At 43.9% G+C, this 13,702-nt stretch overlaps 1 protein-coding gene across 6 annotated transcripts in view; it reads left to right on the forward strand.

Annotated features, from left to right (window-relative positions):
• The window catches only part of pomt2 (protein-O-mannosyltransferase 2), a 196,347-nt gene that overhangs the window by 14,060 nt on the left and 168,585 nt on the right, over positions 1–13,702 (forward strand). For 5 of the 6 annotated variants that reach the window (XR_010964271.1, XM_067992145.1, XM_067992147.1 and 2 more), the window contains exon 4: positions 6,949–7,057. The exons of the other annotated variant lie outside the window; for it this stretch is intronic. Coding sequence is in view for 4 of the 5 variants with exons in the window: in XM_067992145.1 (XP_067848246.1) it covers positions 6,949–7,057 (109 nt within the window). In the remaining variant the exon portion in view is untranslated. The remainder of the gene's footprint in view (positions 1–6,948; positions 7,058–13,702) is intronic. 6 annotated transcript variants of the gene reach the window in all.

Below are 13,702 nucleotides of genomic sequence, written 5' to 3' on the forward strand. Positions count from 1 at the left end.
TCTTTCCCCATAGCCCTATAATTTTTTTCCCCTTCATGTATTTATCCAATTCCTTGTTAAAAGTTACTATTGAATCTGTTTCCACCACCTTTTCAGGCAGTGCATTCCATATCATCATAACTCACTGCGTAAAAAAATGTTTCCTCATGTCGTCTGTGGCTCTTTTGCCAATTACCTTAAATCTGTGTCCTCTGGTTACTGACCCTTCTGCCACCGGAAACAGTTTTTATTTACTTTAAACCCCATATAATTTTGAACACCTCTTTTAAATTTCCCCTTAACCTTCTCTGCTCTGAGGAGAAGAATCCCAGCTTCTCCAGTCTCTCCACCTAACTGAAGTCCCTCATCCCTGGTACCATTCTGGTAAATCTCTGCCCCCTCTCCAAGGCCTTGACACCTTCCTAGTGTTTTATAATGCTTCGGCATAACTTCCTATTTTCCTAATTCTGGAAGATGTAGACAGGTTAGCTGAATGGGCAGATGAATGGCAGTTGCAATTTAACATGAATCATAGAAAGGTGACAGCACAGAAGGAGGTCATTCAGCCCATCGAGTCTGTGCTGGCTCTGTGAAACAGCAATCCAGCGAGCCCCACTCCCTAGCCCTGTAGCCCTGCAATTTTTTTACTTTCAAGTACTTATCCAGTTCCCTTTTGAAAGCCATGGATTGAATCTGCCTCCACCAGCCCTTGGGCAGTGCATTCCAGATCCTAACCACACGCTGTGTTAAAAAAAAGTTTTTCCTCATGTCACCTTTGCTTCTTTTGCCAATCACCTGAAATCAACGTCCTTTGGTTCTTGACCCTTCCGCCAATGAGAACAGTATTTCAATCTATTCTGTCTAGACCCTTCATGGTTTTAAATACCTCTATCAAATCTCCTCACAACCTTCTATGTTCCAAGGAGAACAACCCCAGCTTCTCCAGTCTATCCACGTAACTAAAATCCCTCATCCCTGGAACCATTCTAGTAAATCTCTTCTGTACCCTTTCTAAAGCCTTCACATGTTCCCTAAAGTGCAGTGCCCAGAACTGAACACAATACTCCAGTTGTGGCCGAACCAGTGTTTTATAAAGGTTCATCATGACTGCCATACTTTTGTACTCTAGGCCTCTATTTATAAAGCTCAGGATCCCGTATGGTTTTTTTAACTGCTTTCTCAACCTGCCCTGCCACCTTCAACGATTTGTGCACATAAACCCCCAGATCTCTCTTCCTGTACCCTTTTTAGAGTTGTGCGCTCCAGTTTATATTGCCTCTCGTTGTTCTCCCCACCGAAATGTATCACTGCGCATTTTTCTGCGTTAAATTTCATCTGCTGTATGTCCGCCCGTACCACCTATCACTATCCTCCTCACAGTTTATTACACTTCCAAGTTTCGTGTCATCTGCAAATTTGGAAATTGTGCCCTGTACATCAAATGCAAGTCATCAATATATATCAAGAGAAGCAGTGGTCCAAGCACCGACCCCTGGGGCACACCACTGTACACCTCCCTCGAGTCCGAAAAGAAACGTTCACCTCGACTCACTGTTTCCTGTCCCTTACCCAATTCTGTATCCATGTTGCTACTGCCCTCTTTATTCCATAGGCCGCAATCTTGATGACAAACCTACCATGCGGCACTTTATTAAACTCCTTTTGAAAGTCCGTATACACCACATCAATGGCATTGCCCTCATCTACCCTCTCTGTTACCTCATCAAAAAACTGTATCAGGTTAGTTAAAAAAGATTTGGATTTAACAAATCCGTGCTGGCTTTCCCTAATCAATCCACACTCGTCCAAGTGACTGCTAATTCTGTCCCGGATTTTTTTTATTCGTTCATGGGATGTGGGTGTCGCTAGCGAGGCCAGCATTTATTGCCCAGCCCTAATTGCCCTTGAGAAGGTGGTGGTGAGCCGCCTTCTTGAACCACTGCAGTCTGTAAGGTGAAGGTTCTCCCACAGTGCTGTTAGGAAGGGAGTTCCAGGATTTTGACCCAGCGACGATGAAGGAACGGCGATATATTTCCAAGTTGGGATGGTGTGTGACTTGGAGGGGAACGTGCAGGTGATGTTGTTCCCATGTGCCTGCTGTCCTTGTCCTTCTAGGTGGTAGAGGTCGCGGGTTTGGGAGATGCTGTCGAAGAAGCCTTGGCGAGTTGCTGCAGTGCATCCTGTGGATGGTGCACACTGCAGCCACTGTGCGCCGGTGGTGAAGGGCGTGAATGTTTAGGGTGGTGGATGGGGTGCCAATCAAGTGGGCTGCTTTGTTCTGGATGGTGTCGAGCTTCTTGAGTGTTGTTGGAGCTGCACTCATCCAGGCAAGTGGAGAGAATTCCATCGCACTCCTGACTTGTGCCTTGTAGATGGTGGAAAGGCTTCGGGGAGTCAGGAGGTGAGTCACTCGCTGCAGAATACCCAGCCTGTGACCTGTTGTTGTAGCCACAGTATTTATGTGGCTGGTCCAGTTAAGTTTCTGGTCAATGGTGACCCCCCAGGATGTTGATGGTAGGGGATTCGGCGATGGTAATGCCATTGAATGTCAAGGGGAGGTGGTTAGACTCTCTCTTGTTGGAGATGGTCATTGCCTGGCGCGAATGTTACTTGCCACTTATGAGCCCAAGCCTGCATATTGTCCAGATCTTGCTGCATGCGGGCACGGACTGCTTCATTATCTGAGGGGTTGCGAATGGAACTGAACACTGCAATCATCAGTGAACATCACCGTTTCTGACCGTATGATGGAGGGAAGGTCATTGATGAAGCAGCGAAAGATGGCTGGGCCTAGGACACTGCCCCATCATTTCTAAAAGTTTCCCCACCACAGAGGTTAAACTGACTGGCCTATAGTTGCTGGGTTTATCCTTGCACGCTTTTTTGGACAAGGGTGCAACATTTGCAATTCTCCAGTCCTCTGGCACCACTCCCGTGTCTACGGATGTTTGGAAGATTATGGCCAGTACCTCCGCAATTTCCACCCTTACTGCCGTCAGCAATCTGGGATGCATCCCATCCAGACCGGTTAATTGGGAGTAATATAGTTAATGGAAAGATGCTGCACAGGGCAGATGAACAGAGACCTGGATTCAAATAAACTGTTAAATTGTTAAAAGCAAGGTGGGATCATTTGAGAGGATTGTCAATTTGTAGATGATCGAAAAATGGCATTTTTACTGAAGCGTAGGGTAGTGGAGAAAAGGTGAATCCTGAAGTGATTGAGAGCGAGGTGATCGATATTATGATGGATAAATGGTGAATTTTTGATTCGTTAGACTAAAAGAAGATGAAGCACCAGAGTCTAATGGGATACATGCTGGGAAACTGCAGAGGCCCGAGAAACTATTTGGAGGCTAAATGCTGGTTGGGCCGAATGGCCTGTTTCTGTGTTGTAACCTCTGTATTTCATGTATAAATACATCAATCCTTGAAAGTGAGAGTGGAGGTAGGTGAAGCCATAAAAAAGACAAAAGCGTTTTGGATTTTATAAATAGGGCACAGAGAAGAATAAATAAGTAATGATAAAGTAGCCATAACTGAGACATGGTTGCAGGGTGATCAAGGTTGGGAACTAAATATTCCCGGGTACTTGACTTTTAGAAAAGAGAGGTAAAATGGAAAAGGAGGGGTGGGAGGTATCCCTGATAATAAAGGTTGGGATAAAGAAAGTAGAGAGCAAGGATCTTAGCTCAGAAAATCAGGATGTGGAATCAGTATGGGTGGAGCCAAGAAATAACAAGGGGCAGAAAACACTGGTGGGAGTAGATTACAGGCCCCCTAACAGTAGTTGTGATGTTGGACAGAGTATAAATCAGGAAATTAGAGGAGCATGTAACAGGGGTAATGCAATAATCGTGGGGGACTTTAATCTTCATGTAGATTGGGCAAACCAAATTGGCAAAAGTAGTTTGGAGGATAGAAGGTAGATTGATGAATTAGATTAAAAGATATGACTAGATAAGCAATGGTGCACATTTAAAGAAATAATTCATATTTCTCAACTTATATACATTCCCTTGAGGAATATAAACTCCACAGGAAAAGTGATCCAACCGTGGCTAACTAGAGAAGTTAAGGATAGTATTAGATTAAAAGAAGAGGCTTACAATGTTGTCAAAAATAGTAAGCCTGAGGATTGGGAGGGTTTTAGAAATGATGACCAAAAAATTGATAGAGGGGGAAAATAAATGAGCAAGAAATATAAAAACAGATTGTAAGGACTTCTACAAGTATGTGAAAAGGAAGAGATTAGCAAAAGTAAACGTGGGTCCCTGAGAGGCAGAGACAGGAGAAATTATAATGGGGAATAAGGAAATGGCAGAGACCTTAAACAAATTTTTATAGTAAGGGACATGAAAAACATACCATAAATAGTGGGGAACCCAGGGTCTAATGAGTGAAGAACTGAAAGTAATTAAGATTACTAAAGGAAAAAATACTGGAGTAATTAATGGGACTAAAAGCTGAGAAATCACCTGGACCTGATGGCCCACATCCTGGAGTTTTCAGAGGTGGCTGCAGAGATAGTGGATGCATTGGTTTTGATCTTCCAGAATTCCCTAGATTCTAGAACAGTCCCCATGGATTGGAAGGTAGCAAATGTAACCCCGCTATTCAAGAAAGGAGGGAGAGAGAAAACACGGAACTATAGGCCAGTTAGCCTGACATCAGTAGTAGGGAAAATGATGGAATCTAGTATTAAGGACGTAGTAACAGGCACTTAGAAAATCATAATATGATTAGGCAGAGTCAGCACGGTTTTATGAAAGGGAAATCGTGTTTGACAAATCTATTAGAATTTTTTGAGGGTGTAACATGCAGAGTTGATAAAGGAGAACCGGTGGATGTAGTATATTTGGATTTTCAAAAGGCATTCGTTAAGGTGCCACACAAGAGGTTGTTACACAAGATAAGGGCTCATGGGATTGGGGTAATATATTAGCATGGATTGAGGATTGTTTTCTGTCCATTAACCAGAGAGTAGGAATAAACTGGTCATTTTTGGGTTGGCAGGTTGTAACTCGTGAGGTGCAGCAAGGATCAGTGCTTGCGCCTCAGCTGTTTGCAATATATATCAATGACTTATATGAAGGGACCGAGTGCAATGTATCCAAGTTTGCTAACGATACAAAGTTAGGTGGGAAAATAAGCTGTGAGGAGAACACAGAGCCTGCAAAGGGATATCAACAGGTTAAGTGAGTGGGCAAGAAGGTGGCAGATGGAGTATAATGTGGGGAATTTGAAATTATCCACTTTGGTAAAAAGAATAGAAAAACAGAATTTTTTTTAGAAAGTGAGAGACTAAGAAATGTTGGTAGTCAGAGAAAGTTAACATTCAGGTACAGCAAGCAATTAGGAAGACAAATGGTATGTTAGCCTTGATTGCAAGGGGGTTGGAGTACAAGAATAGGAAGTCTTGCTGCAATTATATAGGGCTCTGGTGAGACCACACCTGGAGTACTGTGTACAGTTTTGGTCTCCTAATCCAGGGAAAGATATATTTGCCTTTAGAGGGAGTGCAACGAAGGTTCACTAGATTGATTCCTGGGATGAGAGGGTTGCTCTATGAGGAGAGGTTGATTAGAATGGGCCTTCATTTCCTGGAGTTTAGAAGAATGGGAGGTGATCTCGTTGAAACATATAAATTTTTTTTAGAGGGATTGTCAGGGTAGATGCTTAGAGGCTGCTTCCCCTGGCTGGTGAGTTTCGTGCTAGGGGGGCATAGTCTCAGGATTAGGGATTTAAGACTGGGATGAGGAGGAATTTCTTCACTCAAAGGGTTGTGAATCTTTGTCATTCTCTACCCCAGGGGGCTGAAAATGCTCAGTCGTTGAGTGTATGCAAGACTGAGATCAATAGATTATTGGACACTAAAGGAATCAAGGGATATGGGGAAAGTGGAGTTGAGGTAGATGATCAGCCATGATCTTGTTGAATGGTGGAGCAGACTCGAGGGGCTGTGTGGCCTACTCCTATTTCTTATGTTCTTATGCACAGTCAATGGTTGGGCCACAGAGTGCTGTGTGCAGTTTTGCACCCCATTATGGAAAGGACATTAAAGGCATGGAATTGTACAGTGTAGATTCACCAGGATAATGCTGGGGTTTGGACTACAGTAATGAGGAGAGACAAAAGGAGGCCATTCGGCTCATTGTGCCCGTGCCGGCTCTCTGAAAGAGCTGCCAATTAGTCCCACTAATACTAGGATTATTTCAATGGGAGAGATGTGCAACTTTGGTCATTCTGAGAGACAATCTACAGCGAACTGACCCCAGTAAAACATGGTGGGCACTCTGAGGTTAAACTTTTCTTCTGGGGTTAGTTGGCATTGCACAAGGTTTAGGCTTTGAATGGAAAGTCCTTGCCCTGGGGGTTCTTTTCCAATAAAGTGCAACTCTCGTGAGATGATTTACCTATCATAATATACATGGAGGATAAACTTCATTCAAAGAACCAAGAACATCAGACTGAGGGTGGGAAATCCATCTGAAACAGTTTGAGTGTATCAGTAAGAATTCAATCTTTCAACCTTGCAAGGCATTTTAGCTTTTTTTGTGCTAACAACACTCGGTTTACATTTCCCATTGAGATTTGTGGACCTGCTCTGATGTTGCTGTTCCTTTGTTTGTGATGGATCGTGAGTTGGCTTCAGTTATCAGTTGAGATGTATTGCAAGGATCAAGAGTGTTTTCTTCCCCTATAATTTCATTTTTATTTTCACTGCTGTGAGCATTGTAATGAATGTGTAAATAGTCAAAAGTGTAACACAGTGAAGTGGTTCCAGAGCTAACCATTTACGTGTTCTCTGAACACTGCATATTACAGCTTTCATTGCATTTCAACAGAATGTCCTCTAGATATCTGCATCTATTGCTGTTATTTGCACAATACAGTTGCTCTTTGTTTTTCTGGTGCTAACTTGTTCTCTTTGGGTCTTGTGTGCTCTCCCCTCCCCAATTTGTGCAGCTCTGTGCAATCCTAGGGTCCTGTCTGGTTCCCTTCGCGTATCTCATCGTACGGGAGCTGACTGGTTCACTGACTGCTGCACTGCTTGCTGCTACTGTTCTCATCTTTGGTGAGTTGCCTACTGAAGTTATTGGAATGTGCTGCACCGTCCATGGCTGTGTAGCTGTTCAGAGATCTTGACTGTACGAAGGTGCGCACTGTGACAAAATATCTTTCATTTGTTGCACTCAATATATCAAATGTAAGTCGACAAAACCTGAAGGTTTGTAAGATGCCTGCCTTTTGAGGTCTTGGGTTTTGAGTTCTTTATCTCTTGTCTGCATCTGATGCTCTCCAAGCTGCTGCCCCACACAGCCACATTCTTCATCTGATTCTATCTTGTGATTTACTGATGATAAATCAGGAAAGCTGTTGAGTTAGAAGATGCAGCAACAGATTTGGATCAGTTACACAATTGGACAGAGGCATAGTAAAATAAAGTTAACACTCATAGAATCTTACAGCACAGGAGACAGCCATTTGGCCCATCATGTCTGTGCCGGCTCTTTGAAACAGCTGTCTCATTAGTCCCACACCCCAGCTTTTTCCCCACAACCCTGCAAATTAGTCCTCTTCAAATACATGTCCAATTTCTGAATGACAGTTCCTATGGAATCTGCTTCCACCACTCTTTCAGGTAGTGTGTTCCAGATCTTAACAACCCTCTATGAGAAAAAATTTCCTAATTTCCCCTCGAGTTTTTTTGCCAATTATTTTAAATCTGTGACCTCTAGTTCCTGACCCACTTGCCAGAGGAAACAGTTTCTCCCTATAGAAAATAGGAGCAAGAGTAGGCCATTCGGCCCTTTGGGCCTGCTCCGCCATTCAAATGATCATGGCTGATCGACTAACTCAGTACCCTGTTCCCGCTTTTTCCCCATATCCCTGCCACCCGGAAAAAGACCCATTTATTCCTACTCTCTGTTTCCTGTCTGTCAACCAATTCTCAATCCATGCCAGTATATTCCCCCCCCCAATCCCATGTGCTTTAATTTTGTACACTACCCTCTTGTATGGGACCTTATCAAAAGCCTTCTGAAAATCCAAGTGCACCACATCCACTGGTTCTCCCCTATCTATTCTACCAGTTAACTCCTCAAAAAACTCCAGTAGATTTGTTAAGCATGATTTCCCATTCAGAAACCCACGCTGACTTTGTCCAATCCCGTTAATGCCTTCCAAGTGTTCTGTTATCACATCTTTTATAATAGACTCTAGCATTTTCCCCACTACTGATGTCAGGCTAACTAGTCTGTAATTCCCTGTTTTTTCTCTCCCTCCTTTTTTAAATAGTGGGGTTACATTTGCCACCCTCCAATCTGTAGGAACTGTTCCAGAGTCTATAGAATTTTGGAAGATGATCACCAATGCATCCACTATTTCCGGGGCCACTTCCTTTAGTACTCCGGGATGTAGATTATCAGGCCCTGGGGATTTGTCAGTCTTTAGCCCCATTAATTTCCCCAGCACTTTTTTTTAACTAATACTGGTTTCCTTCAGTTCCTCCCTCTCACCAGACCCTTGGTTCCCTAACATTTCTGGGAGGTTATTTGTGTCCTCCTTTGTGAAGACAGAACCAAGGTATGTGTTTAATTGTTCTGCCATTTCTTTGTTTCCCATTTCTGACTGGAAGGGACCTACATTTGTCTTCAATAATCTTTTTCTCTTGACATATTTATAGAAGCTTTTACAGTCAGTTTTTATGTTCCCTGCTAGTTTACTCTCGCATTCTATTTTCCCCCTCTTAATCAATCTCTTTGTTCTCCTTTGCTGAATTCTAAACTACTCCCAATCTTCAGGTTTGCTGCTTTTCTGGCAATTTTATATGTCTCCTCTTTGAATCTAATACTATCCCTAATTTCTTTTGTAAGCCACGGTTGAGCCACCTTTCCTGTTTTATTTTTGCACCAGACAGGAATGAATAATTGTTGTAATTCCTGCACAAGTTCTTTAAATATTAGCCATTGCCTATCCACCGTCCATTTGTCCCATCAAAACCCCTCATTATTTTGTATATCATTGACCTCATTGTAAAGGAGCTTCTAGGTAGCAGTGATCACACATTGATTGAATTTCGCATTCAGTTTGAGGGAGAGAAGAGTAAGTCTAAGACTAGTGTTTTAAACTTAAATAAGGACAATTATGAGGGCATGAAGACAGAGCTGGCTAAAGTGAACTGGGAAATTAGGTTAAGGGATAGGTCAGTAGAGATGCAGTGGCAGACATTTAATGAGATATTTCATAACACTCAGCAAAGATACATTCCAGTGAGAAAGAAGGACTCGAGGGGAGGGACGTATCATCCATGGCTAATTAAGGAAGTTAAAGATAGTATCAAATTGAAAGAAAAAGCATACAATTACGCAAAGATTAGTGGCAGGTCAGAAGATTGGACAGAATATAAAAAACAGCAAAGAATAACGAAAAGAATAATAATGAGGGAGAAATTAGAGTACAAGAGAAAGTTAACTAGAAATATTAAAACAGATAAGAGTTTCTACAGGCATTTAAAAAGGAAAAGAATAAGTAAAGTGAGCATTGGTCCTCTCGAGAGTGAGTCTGGAGAATTGATAATGGAGAATAAGGAAATGGCGGATGAATTGAACAGATATTTTGCGTCCGACTTCGCTGTGGAGGATACAAATAACATGCCAGAAATAATTGTGAATCAAGAGGTGAAAGGGAGGGAGGAACTTAAAACATTTACAATCACCAGGGAAAGAGTTTTGAAAAAAATACTAGAACTTAAAGCTGACAAGTCCGCAGGTCCTGACGGACTTCATCCGAGGGCCTTAAAAGAAGTGGCTGCAGAGATTGAAGATGCATTGGTATTAATTTTCCAAAATTCCCTAGATTTGGAAGGGCCCCATCAGATTGGAAAATAGCGAATGTAACTCCTCTATTCAAGAAAGGAGGGAGACAGAAAGCAGGAAACTACAGGCCAGTTAACTTAACATCTGTTATTGGGAAAATGCTAGAATCTATTATTAAGGAGGTTATAGCAGGGCACTTAGAAAATCTCAATGCAAACAGGCAGAGTTAACATGGCTTTGTGAAAGAGAAATTGTGTTCATTTATTAGCGTTCCTTGAGGAAGTAACAAGCAACGTGGATAAAGGGGATCCTGTGTATGTGGTGTACTTGGATGTCGAGAAGGCTTTTGACAAGGTGCCACGTCAAAGGCTACTACACAAAATAAGAGCTCATGGTGTAGGGGGTAACGTATTAGCATGGATAAAGGATTGGGTAGCCAACATGAAACATGATGTGGAGATGCCGGTGATGGACTGGGGTGGACAAATGTAAGGAATCTTACAACACCAGGTTATAGTCCAACAGTTTTATTTGAAAATCACAAGCTTTCGGAGCTTACCTCCTTCATCAGGTGAGTGAGTGAAGGGTTTTTAAAATCGCATAGCATATATTAGGCTGGGAGACAAACACAGCAATCAAAGGTGTCGTTGGTGTTCAGACAGGTTAGCCACGGAAAACATTACATCCCAGTATACTGAATACACAATGGGTCAGATTACACAGACAGAGAGAGAATGAGACCCGAAAGGCTGAGAGAGAGAGAGAGAGAGAGAGAGAGAGAGAGAATGTCCAGTTGTATTAAAAACAGATAATTTTTTTTCCTCGCTGGTGGGGTTACGTGCAGTGTGACATGAACCCAAGATCCCGGTTGAGGCCGTCCTCATGGGTGCGGAACTTGGCTATCAATTTCTGCTTGACGATTTTGCGTTGTCGTGTGTCTCGAAGGCCGCCTTGGAGTACGCTTACCCGAAGGTCGGTGGCTAAATGTCCTTGACTGCTGAAGTGTTCCCCGACTGGGAGGGAACCCTCCTGTCTGGCGATTGTTGCGCGGTGTCCGTTCATCCGTTGTCGCAGTGTCTGCACGGTCTCGCCAATGTACCATGCTCCGGGGCATCCTTTCCTGCATCGTATGAGGTAGACAACATTGGCCGAGTCACAGGAGTAGGAACCATGTACCTGGTGGGTGGTGTTCTCTCGTGTGATGGTGGTATCTGTGTCGATGATCTGGCGTGACATGTCTTGCAGAGGTTGCCGTGGCAGGGTTGTGTGGTGTCGTGGACGCTGTTCTCCTGAAAGCTGGGTAATTTGCTGCGAACGATGGTCAGTTTGAGGTTGGGTGGCTGTTTGAAGGCAAGTAATGGAGGCGTGGGGAAAGCCTTCGGCAGGTGTTCGTCGTCATCGATGACATGTTGAAGGCTGCGGAGAACATGGCGTAGTTTCTCTGCTCCGGGGAAGTACTGGACAACGAAGGGTACTCTGTTGGTTGCGTCCTGTGTTTGTCTTCTGAGGAGGTCGATGCGATTCTTCGCTGTGGCCCGTCGGAACTGTCGATTGACAAGTCGAGCGTCATATCCCGTTCTTACAAGGGTGTCTTTCAGCGTCTGCAGGTGTCCATCGTGTTCCTCCTTGTCTGAGCAGATCCTCCCAGTCGGGGAACACTTCAGCAGTCAAGGACATTCAGCCACCGATCTTCGGGTAAGCGTTCTCCAAGGCGGCCTTTGAGACACACGACAACGCAAAATCGTCGAGCAGAAATTGATAGCTAAGTTCCGCACCCATGAGGACGGCCTCAACTGGGATCTTGGGTTCATGTCACACTACACGTAACCCCACCAGCGGGGAAAAAAATGATCTGTTTTTAATACAACTGGACTCTCGCTCTCTCTCTGCCTTTTGGGTCTCATTCTCTCTCTCTGTGTAATCTGACCCATTGTGTATTCAGTATACTGGGATGTCATGTTTTCCGTGGCTAACCTGTCTGAACACCAATGACACCTTTGATTGCTGTGTTTGTCTCCCAGCCTAATATATGCTATGCGATTTTAAAAACCCTTCACTCACTCACCTGACGAAGGATTTAAGCTCCGAAAGCTTGTGATTTTCAAATAAAACTGTTGGACTATAACATGAAACAGGCGTAAATGGGTCATTTTCAGGTTGGCAAGATGTAACGAGTGGAGTGCCACAGGGATCAGTGATTGGGCCTCAACTATTTACAATCCATATCAATGACTTGGATGAAGGGACCGAATGTATGGTTGCTAAATTTGCTGATGACACAAAGGTAGGTAGGAAAGTAAGTTGTGAATAGGACATAAGGAGTCTGCAAAGGGATATAGATAGGTTAAGTGAGTGGGCAAAAATTTGGCAGATGGAGTATAATGTGGGAAAATGTGAACTTGTCCACTTTGGTAGGAGGAATAGCAAAGCAGTATATTATTTAAATGGAGAGAGATTGCAGACCCCTGAGGTACAGAGGGATCTGGGTGTCCTAGTACATGAATCACAAAGTTAGTATGCAGATACAGCAAGTGATTAGGAAGGCAAATGAAATGTTGTCATTTATTGCAAGGGGAATGGAATATAAAAGTAGAGATGTTTTGCGACAGTTGGACAGGGCATTGGTGAGACCACATCTCGAATACTGTGTGCAGTTTTGGTCTCCTTATTTAAGAAAGGACATAATTGCTTTAGAGACAGTTCAGAGAAGGTTCACTCGACTGATTCCTAGGATGAGGGGGTTATCTTATGAGGAAAGGTTGGACAGGTAGACCTGTATACATTGGAGTTTAGAGGAATGAGAGGTGATCTTGTTGAAACATATAAGATCCTGAGGGGACTAGAAGGGGTCGATGCTGAGAGGATGTTTCCCCTTGTGGGAGAGACGAGAACTCGGGGCCACAGATTTAAAAATAAGTGGTCTCCCATTTAAGATGGAGATGAGGAGACATTTTTTCTCTGAGGGTCGCTAGTCTCTGGAGCTCTCTTCCCCAGAGAGTGGTGGAGGCAGAGGCATTGAATATTTTTAAGGCTGAGTTAGATAGATTCCTGATTATCAAGGGAGTCAAAAGTTATAGTAGGTCGACGGGAAAGTAGGGTTGAGATCACAATCAGATCAGCCATGATATCAAATGGCAGAGCAGGCACGAGGGGCTGAATAGCCTACTCCTGCTCTTAATTCGTAGGCTCAAATACCTCTATTAGGTCTCTGCTTAACTTTTTTTTATTCGTTCATGGGATATGGGCGTTGCTGGCAAGGCCAGCATTTATCGCCCATCCCTAATTGCCCTGGAGAAGGTGGGGATGAGCCGCATTCTTGAACCGCTGCAGTCCGTGTGGTGAAGGTTCTCCCACAGTGCTGTTAGGTCTGGAGTTCCAGGATTTTGACCCAGCGACGATGAAGGAATGACTATGTATTTCCAAGTTGGGATGGTGTGTGAATTGGAGGGGGACATGCAGGTGGTGTTGTTCCCACGTGCCAGCTGCCCTTGTCCTTCTTGGTGGTAGAGGTCGCGGGTTTGGGAGGAAGAAGCCTTGGCGAGATGCTGCAGTGTATCCTGTAGATGGTACACACTGCAGCCACGGTGCACTGGAGGTGAAGGGAGTGAATGTTCAGGTTGGTGGATGGGGAACCAAGCAAGCGGGCTTCTTTGTCTTTGATGGTGTAGAGCTTCTTGAGTGTTGTTGGAGCTGAATTTATCCAAGCAAGTGGAGAGCATTCCATCACACTCCTGACTTGTGCCTTGTCGGTGGTGGAAAGGCTTTGGGGAGTCAGGAGGTGAGTCACTCTGGACTCTCTGTTGGAGATTCATTGCCTGGCACTTGTCTGGCACGAATGTTACTTGTCACTTATCAGCCCAAGCCTGGATATTGTCCAGGTCTTGCCGCAGGCGGGCATAGAC

Source organism: Heptranchias perlo, chromosome 10, assembly GCF_035084215.1.
Source record: "Heptranchias perlo isolate sHepPer1 chromosome 10, sHepPer1.hap1, whole genome shotgun sequence".
NCBI lineage: Eukaryota > Metazoa > Chordata > Chondrichthyes > Hexanchiformes > Hexanchidae > Heptranchias > Heptranchias perlo.